Below are 17,261 nucleotides of genomic sequence, written 5' to 3'. Positions count from 1 at the left end.
GTTACTGTAGTGTTGTTGTTTTGTTACTCTAGTGTTACTGTAGTGTACTGTGGTGTTACTGTAGTGTTACTGTAGTATACTGTGGTGTTACTGTAGTGTTACTGTGGTATACTGTAGTGTTACTGTAGTGTACTGTAGTGTTACTGTAGTATACTGTATTGTTCTGGTAGTGTTACTGTAGTATACTGTAGTGTTACTGTAGTGTTACTGTAGTGTTACTGTAGTGCACTGTAGTGTTACTGTAGTGTACTGTAGTGTTACTGTAGTGTACTGTAGTGTTACTGTAGTGTTACTGTAGTGTTACTGTAGTATACTGTAGTGTTACTGTAGTGTACTGTAGTGTTACTGTAGTGTACTGTAGTGTTACTGTAGTGTTACTGTAGTGTTACTGTAGTGTTGTTGTTTTGTTACTGTAGTGTACTGTAGTGTTACTGTAGTGTTACTCTAGTGCACTGTAGTGTTACTGTAGTGTACTGTAGTGTTACTGTAGTGCACTGTAGTGTTACTGTAGTGCACTGTAGTGTTACTGTAGTGTACTGTAGTGTTACTGTAGTGTACTGTAGTGTTACTGTAGTGCACTGTAGTGTTACTGTAGTGTTACTGTAGTGCACTGTAGTGTTACTGTAGTGTTGTTGTTTTGTTACTGTAGTGTTACTGTAGTGTACTGTAGTGTTGTTGTTTTGTTACTGTAGTGTTTCTGTAGTGTTACTGTAGTGCACTGTAGTGTTAATGTAGTGTACTGTAGTGTTACTGTAGTGCACTGTAGTGTTACTGTAGTGTTACTGTATTGCACTGTAGTGTTACTGTAGTGTTGTTGTTTTGTTACTGTAGTGTTACTGTAGTGTACTGTAGTGTTGTTGTTTTGTTACTGTAGTGTTACTGTAGTGTTGTTGTGGTGTTACTGTAGTGTTACTGTAGTGTACTGTAGTGTTGTTGTGGTGTTACTGTAGTGTTACTGTAGTGTACTGTAGTGTTGTTGTTTTGTTACTGTAGTGTTACTGTAGTGCTGTTGTTTTGTTACTGTAGTGTTTCTGTAGTGTTACTGTAGTGCACTGTAGTGTTACTGTAGTGTTACTGTAGTGTAATGTAGTGCACTGTAGTGTTACTGTAGTGTTACTGTAGTGCACTGTAGTGTTACTGTAGTATACTGTAATGTTGTTGTTTTGTTACTGTAGTGTTACTGTAGTGTACTGTAGTGTTACTGTAGTGTTACTGTAGTGTTACTGTAGTGTTACTGTAGTGCACTGTAGTGTTACTGTAGTATACTGTAGTGTGGTTGTTTTGTTACTGTAGTGTTACTGTAGTATACTGTAATGTTGTTGTTTTGTTACTGTAGTGTTACTGTAGTGTACTGTAGTGTTACTGTAGTGTTACTGTAGTGTACTGTAGTGTACTGTAGTGTTACTGTAGTGTTACTGTAGTATACTGTAATGTTGTTGTTTTGTTACTGGAGTGTTACTGTAGTGTTGTTGTGGTGTTACTGTAGTGTTACTGTAGTGTTACTGTAGTGTTGTTGTGGTGTTACTGTTGTGTACTGTAGTGTTGTTGTTTTGCTACTTTAGTGTTACTGTAGTGTACTGTAGTGTTACTGTAGTGTTACTGTAGTGTTGTTGTGGTGTTACTGTAGTGTTACTGTAGTGTTGTTGTGGTGTTACTGTAGTGTTACTGTAGTGTTACTGTAGTGTTGTTGTGGTGTTACTGTAGTGTTACTGTAGTGTTGTTGTGGTGTTACTGTAGTGTTACTGTAGTGTACTGTAGTGTTACTGTAGTGTACTGTAGTGTTACTGTAGTGTTACTGTAGTGTTGTTGTTTTGTTACTGTAGTGTTACTGTAGTGTTACTGTAGTGTTGTTGTTTTGTTACTTTAGTGTTACTGTAGTGTACTGTAGTGTTACTGTAGTGTTACTGTAGTGTACTGTAGTGTTACTGTAGTATACTGTGGTGTTACTGTAGTGTTACTGTGGTATACTGTAGTGTTACTGCAGTGTACTGTAGTGTTACTGTAGTGTACTGTAGTGTTACTGTAGTGTTACTGTAGTGTACTGTAGTGTTGTTGTTTTGTTACTGTAGTGTTACTGTAGTGTTACTCTGGTATACTGTAGTGTTACTGTAGTGTACTGTAGTGTTGTTGTTTTGTTACTGTAGTGTTACTGTAGTGTTACTGTAGTGTTGTTGTGGTGTTACTGTAGTGTTTCGGTAGTGTACTGTATTGTTACTGTAGTGTTACTGTAGTGTACTGTAGTGTAACTGTAGTGTTACTGTAGTGTTACTGTAGTGTACTGTAGTGTTACTGTAGTATACTGTGGTGTTACTGTAGTGTTACTGTGGTATACTGTAGTGTTACTGTAGTGTACTGTGGTGTTACTGTAGTGTACTGTAGTGTTACTGTAGTGTTACTGTAGTGTACTGTAGTGTTGTTGTTTTGTTACTGTAGTGTTACTGTAGTGTTGTTGTGGTGTTACTGTAGTGTTGTTGTGGTGTTACTGTAGTGTTACTGTAGTGTACTGTAGTGTTACTGTAGTGTACTGTAGTGTTACTGTAGTGTACTGTAGTGTTGTTGTTTTTTTTACTGTAGTGTTACTGTAGTGTTGTTGTGGTGTTACTGTAGTGTTGTTGTGGTGTTACTGTAGTGTTACTGTAGTGTACTGTAGTGTTGTTGTTTTGTTACTGTAGTGTTACTGTAGTGTTGTTGTGGTGTTACTGTAGTGTTGTTGTGGTGTTACTGTAGTGTTGTTGTTTTGTTACTGTAGTGTTACTGTAGTGTACTGTAGTGTTACTGTAGTGCTACTGTAGTATACTGTATTGTTGTGGTGTTACTGTAGTATACTGTAGTGTTACTGTAGTGTTACTGTAGTGTTACTGTGGTGCTACTGTAGTGTTATGGTAGTGTACTGTAGTGTTGTTGTTTTGTTACTGTAGTGTTACTGTAGTGTTGTTGTGGTGTTACTGTATTGTTGTTGTTTTGTTACTGTAGTGTTACTGTAGTTTACTGTAGTGTTACTGTAGTGTTACTGTAGTATACTGTGGTGTTACTGTAGTGTTACTGTGGTATACTGTAGTGTTACTGTAGTGTACTGTAGTGTTACTGTAGTATACTGTATTGTTCTGGTAGTGTTACTGTAGTGTACTGTAGTGTTACTGTAGTGTACTGTAGTGTTACTGTAGTGTTACTGTAGTGTTACTGTAGTGCACTGTAGTGTTAATGTAGTGTTACTCTAGTGTTGTTGTTTTGTTACTGTAGTGTACTGTAGTGTTACTGTAGTGCACTGTAGTGTTACTGTAGTGTACTGTAGTGTTACTGTAGTGTACTGTAGTGCACTGTAGTGTTACTGTAGTATACTGTAGTGTTACTGTAGTGTACTGTAGTGTTACTGTAGTGTTACTGTAGTGTTACTGTAGTGTTACTGTACTGCACTGTAGTGTAACTGTAGTGTACTGTAGTGTTACTGTAGTGTTGTTGTTTTGTTACTGTAGTGTTTCTGTAGTGTTACTGTAGTGCACTGTAGTGTTACTGTAGTGTACTGTAGTGTACTGTAGTGTTGTTGTTTTGTTACTGTAGTGTACTGTAGTGTTACTGTAGTGTTACTGTAGTGCACTGTAGTGTTAATGTAGTGTTACTGTAGTGTACTGTAGTGTTGTTGTTTGTTACTGTAGTGTTGTTGTTTTGTTACTGTAGTGTTACTGTAGTGTTACTGTAGTGTACTGTAGTGTTGTTGTTTTGTTACTGTAGTGTTACTGTAGTGTTACTGTAGTGTACTGTGGTATACTGTAGTGTTACTGTAGTGTACTGTAGTGTTGTTGTTTTGTTACTGCAGTGTACTGTAGTGTTACTGTAGTGTTACTGTAGTGTTACTGTAGTGTTGTTGTGGTGTTACTGTAGTGTTACTGTAGTGTTTTTGTGGTGTTACTGTAGTGTTCCTGTAGTTTTACTGTAGTGTTACTGTAGTGTACTGTAGTGTTACTGTAGTGTACTGTAGTGCACTGTAGTGTTACTGTAGTGTTACTGTAGTGCACTGTAGTGTTACTGAAGTATACTGTAATGTTGTTGTTTTGTGACTGTAGTGTTACTGTAGTGTTACTGTAGTGCACTGTAGTGTTACTGTAGTGTTACTGTAGTGTTGTTGTTTTGTTACTGTAGTGTTACTGTAGTGTTACTGTAGTGTTACTGTAGTGTTACTGTAGTGTACTGTAGTGCACTGTAGTATACTGTAGTGTTGTTGTTTTGTTACTGTAGTGTTACTGTAATGTTACTGTAGTGTTACTGTAGTGTACTGTGGTGTTACTGTAGTGTTACTGTAGTGTACTGTAGTGTACTGTAGTGTTACTGTAGTGTTACTGTAGTATACTGTAATGTTGTTGTTTTGTTACTGTAGTGTTGTTGTGGTGTTAGTGTAGTGGTACTGTAGTGTTACTGTAGTGTTGTTGTGGTGTTACTGTTGTGTACTGTAGTGTTGTTGTTTTGCTACTTTAGTGTTACTGTAGTGTACTGTAGTGTTACTGTAGTGTTACTGTAGTGTTGTTGTGGTGTTACTGTTGTGTACTGTAGTGTTGTTGTGGTGTTACTGTAGTGTTACTGTAGTGTACTGTAGTGTTACTGTAGTGTACTGTAGTGTTACTGTAGTGCTACTGTAGTGTTGTTGTGGTGTTACTGTAGTGTTGTTGTTTTGTTACTGTAGTGTTACTGTAGTGTACTGTAGTGTTACTGTAGTGTTGTTGTGGTGTTACTGTTGTGTACTGTAGTGTTGTTGTGGTGTTACTGTAGTGTTACTGTAGTGTACTGTAGTGTTACTGTAGTGTACTGTAGTGTTACTGTAGTGCTACTGTAGTGTTGTTGTGGTGTTACTGTAGTGTTGTTGTTTTGTTACTGTAGTGTTACTGTAGTGTACTGTAGTGTTACTGTAGTGTTACTGTAGTATACTGTATTGTTGCTGTAGTGTTACTGTAGTATACTGTAGTGTTCCTGTAGTGTTACTGTAGTGTTACTGTGGTGCTACTGTAGTGTACTGTAGTGTTACTGTAGTGTTACTGTAGTGTTGTTGTGGTGTTACTGTAGTGTTGTTGTTTTGTTACTCTAGTGTTACTGTAGTGTACTGTAGTGTTACTGTAGTGTTACTGTAGTATACTGTGGTGTTACTGTAGTGTTACTGTGGTATACTGTAGTGTTACTGTAGTGTACTGTAGTGTTACTGTAGTATACTGTATTGTTCTGGTAGTGTTACTGTAGTATACTGTAGTGTTACTGTAGTGTTACTGTAGTGTTACTGTAGTATACGGTGGTGTTACTGTAGTGTTACTGTAGTGTACTGTAGTGTTGTTGTGGTGTTACTGTAGTGTTACTGTAGTGTTACCGTAGTATACTGTGGTATACTGTAGTGTTACTGTAGTGTACTGTAGTGTTGTTGTTTTGTTACTGTAGTTTTACTGTAGTGTTACTGTGGTATACTGTAGTGCTACTGTAGTGTACTGTAGTGTTGTTGTTTTGTTACTGCAGTGTACTGTAGTGTTACTGTAGTGTACTGTAGTGTTGTTGTGGTGTTACTGTAGTGTTACTGTAGTGTTGTTGTGGTGTTACTGTAGTGTTACTGTAGTGTTGTTGTGGTGTTACTGTAGTGTACTGTAGTGTTACTGTAGTGTACTGTAGTGTTACTGTAGTGTACTGTAGTGTTACTGTAGTGTTACTGTAGTGTTACTGTAGTATACTGTAGTGTTGTTGTTTTGTTACTGTAGTGTTACTGCAGTGTTACTGTAGTGTACTGTTGTTTTACTGTAGTGTACTGTAGTGTACTGTAGTGTTACTGTAGTGTTACTGTAGTGCACTGTAGTGTTACTGTAGTATACTGTAATGTTGTTGTTTTGTTACGGTAGTGTTACTGTAGTGTTACTGTAGTGCACTGTAGTGTTACTGTAGTATACTGTAGTGTTGTTGTTTTGTTACTGTAGTGTTACTATAGTGTTACTGTAGTGTTACTGTAGTGTTACTGTAGTGTACTGTAGTGCACTGTAGTGTTACTGTAGTATACTGTAGTGTTGTTGTTTTGTTACTGTAGTGTTACTGTAGTGTTACTGTAGTGTTACTGTAGTGTACTGTAGTGTTACTGTAGTGTTACTGTAGTGTACTGTAGTGTACTGTAGTGTTACTGTAGTGTTACTGTAGTATACTGTAATGTTGTTGTTTTGTTACTGTAGTGTTTTTGTGGTGTTAGTGTAGTGTTACTGTAGTGTTACTGTAGTGTTGTTGTGGTGTTACTGTTGTGTACTGTAGTGTTGTTGTTTTGCTACTTTAGTGTTACTGTAGTGTACTGTAGTGTTACTGTCGTGTTACTGTAGTGTTGTTGTGGTGTTACTGTAGTGTTACTGTAGTGTTGTTGTGGTGTTACTGTAGTGTTACTGTAGTGTTACTGTAGTGTTGTTGTGGTGTTACTGTTGTGTACTGTAGTGTTGTTGTGGTGTTACTGTAGTGTTACTGTAGTGTACTGTAGTGTTACTGTAGTGTACTGTAGTGTTACTGTAGTGTACTGTAGTGTTGTTGTTTTGTTACTGTAGTGTTACTGTAGTGTTGTTGTGGTGTTACTGTAGTGTTGTTGTGGTGTTACTGTAGTGTTACTGTAGTGTACTGTAGTGTTGTTGTTTTGTTACTGTAGTGTTACTGTAGTGTTGTTGTGGTGTTACTGTAGTGTTGTTGTGGTGTTACTGTAGTGTTGTTGTTTTGTTACTGTAGTGTTACTGTAGTGTACTGTAGTGTTACTGTAGTGCTACTGTAGTATACTGTATTGTTGTGGTGTTACTGTAGTATACTGTAGTGTTACTGTAGTGTTACTGTAGTGTTACTGTGGTGCTACTGTAGTGTTATGGTAGTGTACTGTAGTGTTGTTGTTTTGTTACTGTAGTGTTACTGTAGTGGTGTTGTGGTGTTACTGTAGTGTTGTTGTTTTGTTACTGTAGTGTTACTGTAGTGTACTGTAGTGTTACTGTAGTGTTACTGTAGTATACTGTGGTGTTACTGTAGTGTTACTGTGGTATACTGTAGTGTTACTGTAGTGTACTGTAGTGTTACTGTAGTATACTGTATTGTTCTGGTAGTGTTACTGTAGTGTACTGTAGTGTTACTGTAGTGTACTGTAGTGTTACTGTAGTGTTACTGTAGTGTTACTGTAGTGCACTGTAGTGTTAATGTAGTGTTACTCTAGTGTTGTTGTTTTGTTACTGTAGTGTACTGTAGTGTTACTGTAGTGCACTGTAGTGTTACTGTAGTGTACTGTAGTGTTACTGTAGTGTAATGTAGTGCACTGTAGTGTTACTGTAGTATACTGTAGTGTTACTGTAGTGTACTGTAGTGTTACTGTAGTGTACTGTAGTGTTACTGTAGTGTTACTGTAGTGTTACTGTAGTGTTACTGTACTGCACTGTAGTGTAACTGTAGTGTACTGTAGTGTTACTGTAGTGTTGTTGTTTTGTTACTGTAGTGTTTCTGTAGTGTTACTGTAGTGCACTGTAGTGTTACTGTAGTGTACTGTAGTGTACTGTAGTGTTGTTGTTTTGTTACTGTAGTGTACTGTAGTGTTACTGTAGTGTTACTGTAGTGCACTGTAGTGTTAATGTAGTGTTACTGTAGTGTACTGTAGTGTTGTTGTTTGTTACTGTAGTGTTGTTGTTTTGTTACTGTAGTGTTACTGTAGTGTTACTGTAGTGTACTGTAGTGTTGTTGTTTTGTTACTGTAGTGTTACTGTAGTGTTACTGTAGTGTACTGTGGTATACTGTAGTGTTACTGTAGTGTACTGTAGTGTTGTTGTTTTGTTACTGCAGTGTACTGTAGTGTTACTGTAGTGTTACTGTAGTGTTACTGTAGTGTTGTTGTGGTGTTACTGTAGTGTTACTGTAGTGTTGTTGTGGTGTTACTGTAATGTTCCTGTAGTGTTACTGTAGTGTTACTGTAGTGTACTGTAGTGTTACTGTAGTGTACTGTAGTGCACTGTAGTGTTACTGTAGTGTTACTGTAGTGCACTGTAGTGTTACTGAAGTATACTGTAATGTTGTTGTTTTGTTACTGTAGTGTTACTGTAGTGTTACTGTAGTGCACTGTAGTGTTACTGTAGTATACTGTAGTGTTGTTGTTTTGTTACTGTAGTGTTACTGTAGTGTTACTGTAGTGTACTGTAGTGTTACTGTAGTGTTACTGTAGTGTTACTGTAGTGTTACTGTAGTGTACTGTAGTGCACTGTAGTGTTACTGTAGTATACTGTAGTGTTGTTGTTTTGTTACTGTAGTGTTACTGTAATGTTACTGTAGTGTTACTGTAGTGTACTGTAGTGTTACTGTAGTGTTACTGTAGTGTACTGTAGTGTACTGTAGTGTTACTGTAGTGTTACTGTAGTATACTGTAATGTTGTTGTTTTGTTAATTTAGTGTTGTTGTGGTTCTTAGTGTAGTGGTACTGTAGTGTTACTGTAGTGTTGTTGTGGTGTTACTGTTGTGTACTGTAGTGTTGTTGTTTTGCTACTTTAGTGTTACTGTAGTGTACTGTAGTGTTACTGTAGTGTTACTGTAGTGTTGTTGTGGTGTTACTGTTGTGTACTGTAGTGTTGTTGTGGTGTTACTGTAGTGTTACTGTAGTGTACTGTAGTGTTACTGTAGTGTACTGTAGTGTTACTGTAGTGTTACTGTAGTGTTGTTGTGGTGTTACTGTAGTGTTGTTGTTTTGTTACTGTAGTGTTACTGTAGTGTACTGTAGTGTTACTGTAGTGTTACTGTAGTATACTGTATTGTTGCTGTAGTGTTACTGTAGTATACTGTAGTGTTCCTGTAGTGTTACTGTAGTGTTACTGTGGTGCTACTGTAGTGTTACTGTAGTGTACTGTAGTGTTACTGTAGTGTTACTGTAGTGTTGTTGTGGTGTTACTGTAGTGTTGTTGTTTTGTTACTCTAGTGTTACTGTAGTGTACTGTAGTGTTACTGTAGTGTTACTGTAGTATACTGTGGTGTTACTGTAGTGTTACTGTGGTATACTGTAGTGTTACTGTAGTGTACTGTAGTGTTACTGTAGTATACTGTATTGTTCTGGCAGTGTTACTGTAGTATACTGTAGTGTTACTGTAGTGTTACTGTAGTGTTACTGTAGTGTACTGTAGTGTTACTGTAGTGTTACTGTGGTGCTACTGTAGTGTTACTGTAGTGTACTGTAGTGTTGTTGTTTTGTTACTGTAGTGTTGTTGTGGTGTTACTGTAGTGTTGTTGTTTTGTTACTCTAGTGTTACTGTAGTGTACTGTGGTGTTACTGTAGTGTTACTGTAGTATACTGTGGTGTTACTGTAGTGTTACTGTGGTATACTGTAGTGTTACTGTAGTGTACTGTAGTGTTACTGTAGTATACTGTATTGTTCTGGTAGTGTTACTGTAGTATACTGTAGTGTTACTGTAGTGTTACTGTAGTGTTACTGTAGTGCACTGTAGTGTTACTGTAGTGTACTGTAGTGTTACTGTAGTGTACTGTAGTGTTACTGTAGTGTTACTGTAGTGTTACTGTAGTATACTGTAGTGTTACTGTAGTGTACTGTAGTGTTACTGTAGTGTACTGTAGTGTTACTGTAGTGTTACTGTAGTGTTACTGTAGTGTTGTTGTTTTGTTACTGTAGTGTACTGTAGTGTTACTGTAGTGTTACTCTAGTGCACTGTAGTGTTACTGTAGTGTACTGTAGTGTTACTGTAGTGCACTGTAGTGTTACTGTAGTGCACTGTAGTGTTACTGTAGTGTACTGTAGTGTTACTGTAGTGTACTGTAGTGTTACTGTAGTGCACTGTAGTGTTACTGTAGTGTTACTGTAGTGCACTGTAGTGTTACTGTAGTGTTGTTGTTTTGTTACTGTAGTGTTACTGTAGTGTACTGTAGTGTTGTTGTTTTGTTACTGTAGTGTTTCTGTAGTGTTACTGTAGTGCACTGTAGTGTTAATGTAGTGTACTGTAGTGTTACTGTAGTGCACTGTAGTGTTACTGTAGTGTTACTGTATTGCACTGTAGTGTTACTGTAGTGTTGTTGTTTTGTTACTGTAGTGTTACTGTAGTGTACTGTAGTGTTGTTGTTTTGTTACTGTAGTGTTACTGTAGTGTTGTTGTGGTGTTACTGTAGTGTTACTGTAGTGTACTGTAGTGTTGTTGTGGTGTTACTGTAGTGTTACTGTAGTGTACTGTAGTGTTGTTGTTTTGTTACTGTAGTGTTACTGTAGTGCTGTTGTTTTGTTACTGTAGTGTTACTGTAGTGTACTGTAGTGTACTGTAGTGCACTGTAGTGTTACTGTAGTGTTACTGTAGTGCACTGTAGTGTTACTGTAGTGTTACTGTAGTGTTACTGTAGTGTTGTTGTTTTGTTACTGTAGTGTACTGTAGTGTTACTGTAGTGTTACTGTAGTGTACTGTAGTGTTGTTGTTTTGTTACTGTAGTGTACTGTAGTGTACTGTAGTGTTGTTGTTTTGTTACTGTAGTGTACTGTAGTGTTACTGTTGTGTTACTGTAGTGTACTGTAGTGTTACTGTAGTGTACTGTAGTGTTACTGTAGTGTTACTGTAGTGTTACTGAAGTGTTGTTGTTTTGTTACTGTAGTGTACTGTAGTGTTGTTGTGGTGTTACTTCTCCCTCACTCCTTCCTTCCCTCCCTCCATCCATCCCTTCCTCCCTCCACCCCTCCCTCACTCCACTCCACCCTCACTCCTTCCTTCCCTCCATCCCTCCCTCACTTCTTCCCTCCCTCCACCCCTCCCTCGCTCCTCCTTCCTTCCCTCGCTCTACCCCTCCCTCATTTCTTCCCTTCCTCCACCCTTCCCTGCCTCCCTCCACCCCTCTCTCCCTCCACCCCTCACTCCACGCCTCCCTCCTTCCTTCCCTCCCTCACTCACTTCTTCCCTCCCTCCCCCCACCCCTCCCTGCCTCCCTCCACCCCTCCTTCCCTCCTTCCCTCTCTTCCTTCTCTATTCTACAAGGGTCTAGCTAGACTATCAGTGTTTGATCATCTATGGGGATATGCTCTCCCTTTCTCTCTCTGACACACACACACACACACACACACACACACACACACACACACACACACACACACACACACACACACACACACACACACACACACACACACACACACACACACACACATACACACACACATACACACACACTAGGTAAACAGTAGCTTTGTGTGCCAGGCTTCCAGCTCTCCTTGTGTAGTCTAGGCTGTGGATAGAAGGTTATGTTTTTTTTTTTTACATTGGAGTAACAGTTTGGGTGCTGGTTTCCCAGACCCTGATTAAGTTCACTCCTGGACTTGAAAGCATTATCAATGGAGAATCTCATTTGAAAGTAGAAGGACTAAGTTTAACCTGGGTCTGGGAAACCATCTGACCCTAGTCTGAGGGAGCACTTTGCCTCGGCAGAATAACTGTCTCATCTTGTATATAAAACCTGGAGACGGAAGGCTGAGGTACAATACATAAACACATCATTGATAAACAGATTTCTAAACCCACTCCCTTTCCATTCCATTTCACCTGGCCTGCAGTCCCCTGCAGTCTCCAACCCTGCAGTCCCATGCAGTCTCCAACCCTGCAGTCCCCTGCAGTCTCCAACCCTGCAGTCCCCTGCAGTCTCCAACCCTGCAGTCCCATGCAGTCTCCAACCCTGCAGTCCCCTTCAGTCTCCAACCCTGCAGTCCCCTGCAGTCTCCAACCCTGCAGTCCCCTGCAGTCTCCAACCCTGCAGTCCCCTGCAGTCTCCAACCTGTAGAGTGACAGACTGTAGCACTTAGCAACAGCCCACTATAAATTCTGTAAACCCTATAAACACCCACCCTATTGGCCCAATATAGAGGTGAAAGATACTCATAAATAAACTTTTTTCTTAAAGTGTTTTTGGCGCACACTCTACATTATTTATTATCGTACCTCTTTATTCATTGTAACTCGACACTCTGCAGAAGTTAGAATTTGACAGGAGATTAAATAAAACTGTGAATTTAATCAGAGAAAGTTAAGTTGATTCCTGCTTCTTAATGAAAAGTAAATTGAGAGGTTGCAGTTGTTTTGATGTTCAAGTAGTTATAGCACAAACACAGGAGAGACGGGAATTAAACTATACTGTTACACTTTTTCCACTAAAACAGCACAACTTTTCTTTGCTTCTGGATCCATCTTCAAAAGGCCGTCTGCAGTACTATGCACAACAAGGGAAAAAGAGGTGGGGCATCATAAAGGAAAAATGTATTTAACTTTTATTTAACTTGGCAAGTCAGTTAATAACACATTTTTATTTACAATGATGGCCTACCCCGGCCAAACCCTAACCCGGATGACGCTGGGCCAATTGTGCACTGCCTTATGGGACTTCCAATCACGGACGGTTGTGATACAGCCTGGTGAGCTATTGTCTGATGGGAGGATTGATCTTGATCTGTTGATGTTGATTGAGGTGGGAAATTTGACCAATTCCTATTTTGATTGGAAGTATAGTATTGTATTGGCTGAAAAAGTCACCTCAAATGAAACGTATTTGTAATTTTTAAATACATCAATTGGGATAGGTATCCCACTCACTTATCACTGATATTGTGTAAAACATTAGGAACACCTGCTCTAACACATGACATAGGTGAAGGTGAAGCTATGATCCTGTCACGACTTCCGCCGAAGTTGGTCCCTCTCCTGGTTCAGGCGACGTTAGGCGGTCGACGTCACCGGTATTCTAGTCACCACCGATCTATGTTTCATATTCAATTTGTTTTGTCTTCATTATACACACCTGGTTTCCATTCCATAATCATTGTTCCCTATTTAACCCTCTGGTTTCCCCCTTGGTTTTGTCTTCATTATACACACCTGGTTTCCATTCCATAATCATTGTTCCCTATTTAACCCTCTGGTTTCCCCCTTGGTTTTGTCTTCATTATACACACCTGGTTTCCATTCCATAATCATTGTTCCCTATTTAACCCTCTGGTTTCCCCCTTGGTTTTGTGCATATTTGTTATTGTCTCCTTTATGGAATATTGTTTTTGAGTATATTATATTGTTTATGAGTACGGTTATAACTCATCTCTGTGTCCTGCGCCTGACTCCGCCTTACCCGCATCACATAGACATATGACAGATACCTTGTTGATGTCACCTGTTAAATCCACTTCAATCAGTGTAGATTAAGGGGAAGAGAGGTTATTTTCCACTGATACTCTCTGTTGTCATCTATGCATAGTCACTTTAATAACTCTACCTACATGTACACACTACCTCTACTAACCAGTGCCCCCGCACATTGACTCTGTACCGGTACCCCCCTGTATATAGTCTCGCTATTGTTTTTTACTGCTGCTCTTTAATTACTTGTTACTTTTATCTCTTATTCTTATCCGTACTTTTTTTAAACTGCATGGTTGGTTAGGGGCTTGTAAGTAAGCATTTCACTATACCTGTTGTATTCGGTGCATGTGACTAATTCAATTTGATTTGATTTGATGTGCCAGTGAGATTGATAGCTGCACTACCTTATCTTCCCTAGCAGTTGAAAAACAACCTAGCGCGTAAACAAAACCATGTAAATAGCCAAGAAACACAAGGACAAAGTGTCACTTCAGTAGACTTTCGTTTCAAGTAAATTAGACCAACGATTATGCCTGTGCACAGCGCTTCTAAAAAAAACTAATCTTTCCTTCAGCTCTTCACGTGCACTGTGCACAGCCCCTAGTCAGGCAGGGTTGTAGCTCGAGGTAGGACATGCTATAGGATTTGAAGTTCTTTGACGTTGTGCGATTAATTTACCAGCTATGAAACAAAACAGCAGAACAGCTTCTGCAGCATTTCCATTGCTATAAATGTTATCATACCTGAGCAGCCAACGTGGCTTGTGAAATGGACATCTTACCCGCCAATGCCAAAATCTACCCTCAGGTGGCGGGTGTTCATTTTAGGCCCTGTATTATTCTTACAGTCATTTAGGCCTACAGTTGTAATTGTTGGAGTGGACATGTGTTTTGCAGAACTCACAACCTATGCTACACTTGTGAGGAACACGTTTTTGTTTATTTCATTCCATGTTTGAGTTTTGTCAATTTATTCATCTCTTTTGTTTGAAACGTTCCTGTCAATGTTGAGTAATGACGCGCACCTGATTACACATATAGAAGTAGGACTAGTCTACCTGGCCTGCGTGCAAATGCAGACAAATAAATGTCACCATTTGGGGATGCCTGATAGTATTTATGATTGTCTTAACTCACCACCACTAATGAGCTTCTCAAACAATTTTTTCTTCACCTCAAACAGCAAGTAAACAAAGTCTGTTTTTAGATGCAATTTAGAATGACAATAGTTCCTCAAAGTATTTGAACAATATTTCCAGTGCTCTCTCTTTCGATAACCATCTGGCATGAAAGCGAAAAATGTAATGCTCTTATCCAGGGGAAACATCATAAAATACCTGATTACTTCTTATCCCTTGCACAAATAGCCTACAGCTGTGTCTGTACCAAGGTCACTGGCACGGGAAACTCTGAGGAACCAGAATAATTTATACAATATTTCAAGTTTGCTAGCGCGAGTTCCGGCTGACCCAGTTGATAGTTGATTCAATATTTAAAGTTTGTTGCAGACAGGTCACGCATAGCCAATGTGATTTATAGGATATTTATTTTATCAGGATATTTTCTACCTGCATGCTGCAATGTTTTTATGTGTTGGCCTAATGTAGGTTATTTTTACATAGTTGGCAATGGCAATAAGTTACTTTTAGATTTGTATAATTTTCATTTAGATAGAATGTAGATTAACCACAGACAATGATTTTTAGATAAAAATACTATTATAAATTAAATGAAACTTCTCCACGAAATGTGCATATGAAAATCATAACTGGTACTCAGATTGGTAGAAATGGTAAGATAAATTGGCACTCCAAATGGGAAAGGTTGCCGACCACTGGTGTAGCTATTACCGGCAACTTCAGGAGCATAATTAAAACACATTGGGTGTTTCTATACAGTATATGGAAAAATACATGCTTTAACATTTCCACCAATCGATTGTTCGAAAGAAAAGACTATTCTTGGTCAACCAATATGTTTTTTAGTTAGGGACAGCCCTAGTAGAAATGCTGGAAATGAGCTTTAGATGCCACCAAATATTCTGATGGAGGACCCCCAGACCCACCGGCAGGTTATGTCCCCCCTACTTCTGAAACCAAAGTTGCTCCCCTGAGTGTATCAATCTGCTACTGTTTTTTTTTCAGCAAGAAAATGCCCCATGCCACAAGGCTAGGACTGTCCAGAAATGGTTCCTCAATTATGACAGTGAATTCAGCCTACTGCAGTGGCCTGCCCAGTCACCAGATCGCAATCCAATTGAGCATCTGTGGGATGAGATGGAATGAGCTATTCAGAGTAGAGATCCACTACCAGCCAACTTGACACAACTGTGGGAGCATTGGAGTCAACATGGGGTGCAACTCAATATTAGGAAGGTATTGTTTCTCAATGATATACTCAGTGTATATTTGAGAGTGCTTAGAGCTGCAATATACAAACTTTTTGGACGGCCCGATCAAATTCACATAGAAATGTGAGTTATAGATCTTTCATTCTGATTGAAAGCAAGTCTAAGAAACAGTATATCTGTTCTATGTGCGCTATTTCTATGCTTCCCATTGTTACGTTTCGTTTTTGCATCTTTTACTTTCGGTTTTGTACACCAGCTTCAGACAGCTGAAAATACAATATTTTTGGTTCTGGAAAATATATTTCACAGCAGTTTAAATATATAGTACAATGGTTCTCTACACAATGACTGTTTGTTTTGTTCACATAAACTAAAGTTAAGCGACCGATTAGAATCTTAGCAACTAGGCAAAGCGATTTCTGCACAGTACACCTTTAAATACATAGCACTGAATGGTAACCCCTCGCCCAGTCTGTTTAGAGCTCAAACCCCTCTCTGGTACACTCAAACCATCTCAGGGAAACTCAAACCCCTCTCAGGGACACCCAAACCCCTCTCTGGTACACTCAAACCATCTCAGGGACACTCAAACCATCTCAGGGACACTCAAACTCCTCTCAGGGAAACTCAAATCCCTCTCAAGGACAACCAAACCCCTCTCAGGGACACTCAAACCCTCTCAGGGACAATCAAACCCATCTGAGGGAAATTCAAACCCCTCTCGGGGAAACTCAAACCCTCTCAGGGACACCCAAACCCCTCTTAGGGAAACCCAAACCCCTCTCAGGGACACTCAAACCCCTCTCGGGGACACCCAAACCCCTCTCAGGGACACTCAAACCCCTTTCAGGGACACTCAAACCCCTCTCGGGGACACCCAAACCCCTCTCAGGGACACCCAAACCCCTCTCAGGGACACTCAAACCCCTCTCAGGGACACTCAAACCCCTCTTGGGGACACCCAAACCCCTCTCAGGGACACCCAAACCCCTCTCAGGGACACTCAAACCCCTTTCAGGGACACTCAAACCCCTCTCGGGGACACCCAAACCCCTCTCAGGGACACCCAAACCCCTCTCAGGGACACCCAAACCCCTCTCAGGGACAATCAAACCCCTCTCAGGGACTTCTGCATTATCTACGAGTTATATGGGCCGAACCAGTTGCTCTAGAAGAGGACTGGTGGTTGGTTAAAGGACTCCCCTAAAGCTCTATTGCCACTTTCCCTCTCACCAACACATACAGTACACACACACACACACAGAGAGATGCCAAACGTCCTTAGTACCGAGTATCACTGTCATGTTGATGTTCAAAAGAAAAGTGACACTGTATCTTTAAGATCAGAGAGTGAGAGAGAACATTGTGGAAAAGGCAGACTGCTGGTCCCTCTCTCTCTTTATTTTCCTTCCTCCCCTCTCTCTTTCTCCATAGAGGCAGTGAGAGAGACAGATGTAACACAGCCGTATTGGTTTGGCTCAGCTCAGAGACTGTAGGGGCGAGCTGAGAGAGAGAGAGAACATAGCAGAGTGTATGCTTTACAGGTAGACAGTAGCAGAGCTCTCTATCTGCCCTAGGCTAGTCATGTCTGTTACTGTAACCCTCACACAACCTGTGAAGCCCGACATGGAGCCAGGACCCAACAACAGAACAATACAACAGGAGGGGCACGCTGGTGAGTGAGTGTGTTTGTGGAGAGGGGGGTGGGCTGTGTGTGAGTGAGAGAGAGCGTGAGAGTGAGAGTGAGAGAGAGAGAGTGAGAGAGAGAGTGAGAGTGAGAGTGAGAGAGAGAGAGAGAGAGA

At 39.9% G+C, this 17,261-nt stretch overlaps 1 protein-coding gene across 3 annotated transcripts in view; it reads left to right on the top strand.

Annotated features, from left to right (window-relative positions):
* Positions 1 to 17,261, top strand: part of LOC129818116 (disabled homolog 2-interacting protein-like) — a 405,090-nt gene that overhangs the window by 123,686 nt on the left and 264,143 nt on the right. The window contains exon 1 of one of the 3 annotated variants that reach the window (XM_055873703.1): positions 16,882 to 17,134. The exons of the other annotated variants lie outside the window; for them this stretch is intronic. Coding sequence (XP_055729678.1) covers positions 17,044 to 17,134 — 91 coding nt within the window. The 5' untranslated portion in view covers positions 16,882 to 17,043. Of the gene's footprint in view, positions 1 to 16,881; positions 17,135 to 17,261 lie in introns of those variants that run through there. 3 annotated transcript variants of the gene reach the window in all.

The sequence above is a fragment of the Salvelinus fontinalis genome, chromosome 21 (assembly GCF_029448725.1).
Source record: "Salvelinus fontinalis isolate EN_2023a chromosome 21, ASM2944872v1, whole genome shotgun sequence".
Classification (NCBI taxonomy): domain Eukaryota; kingdom Metazoa; phylum Chordata; class Actinopteri; order Salmoniformes; family Salmonidae; genus Salvelinus; species Salvelinus fontinalis.
This window is presented reverse-complemented; position numbering and strand designations above follow the sequence as displayed.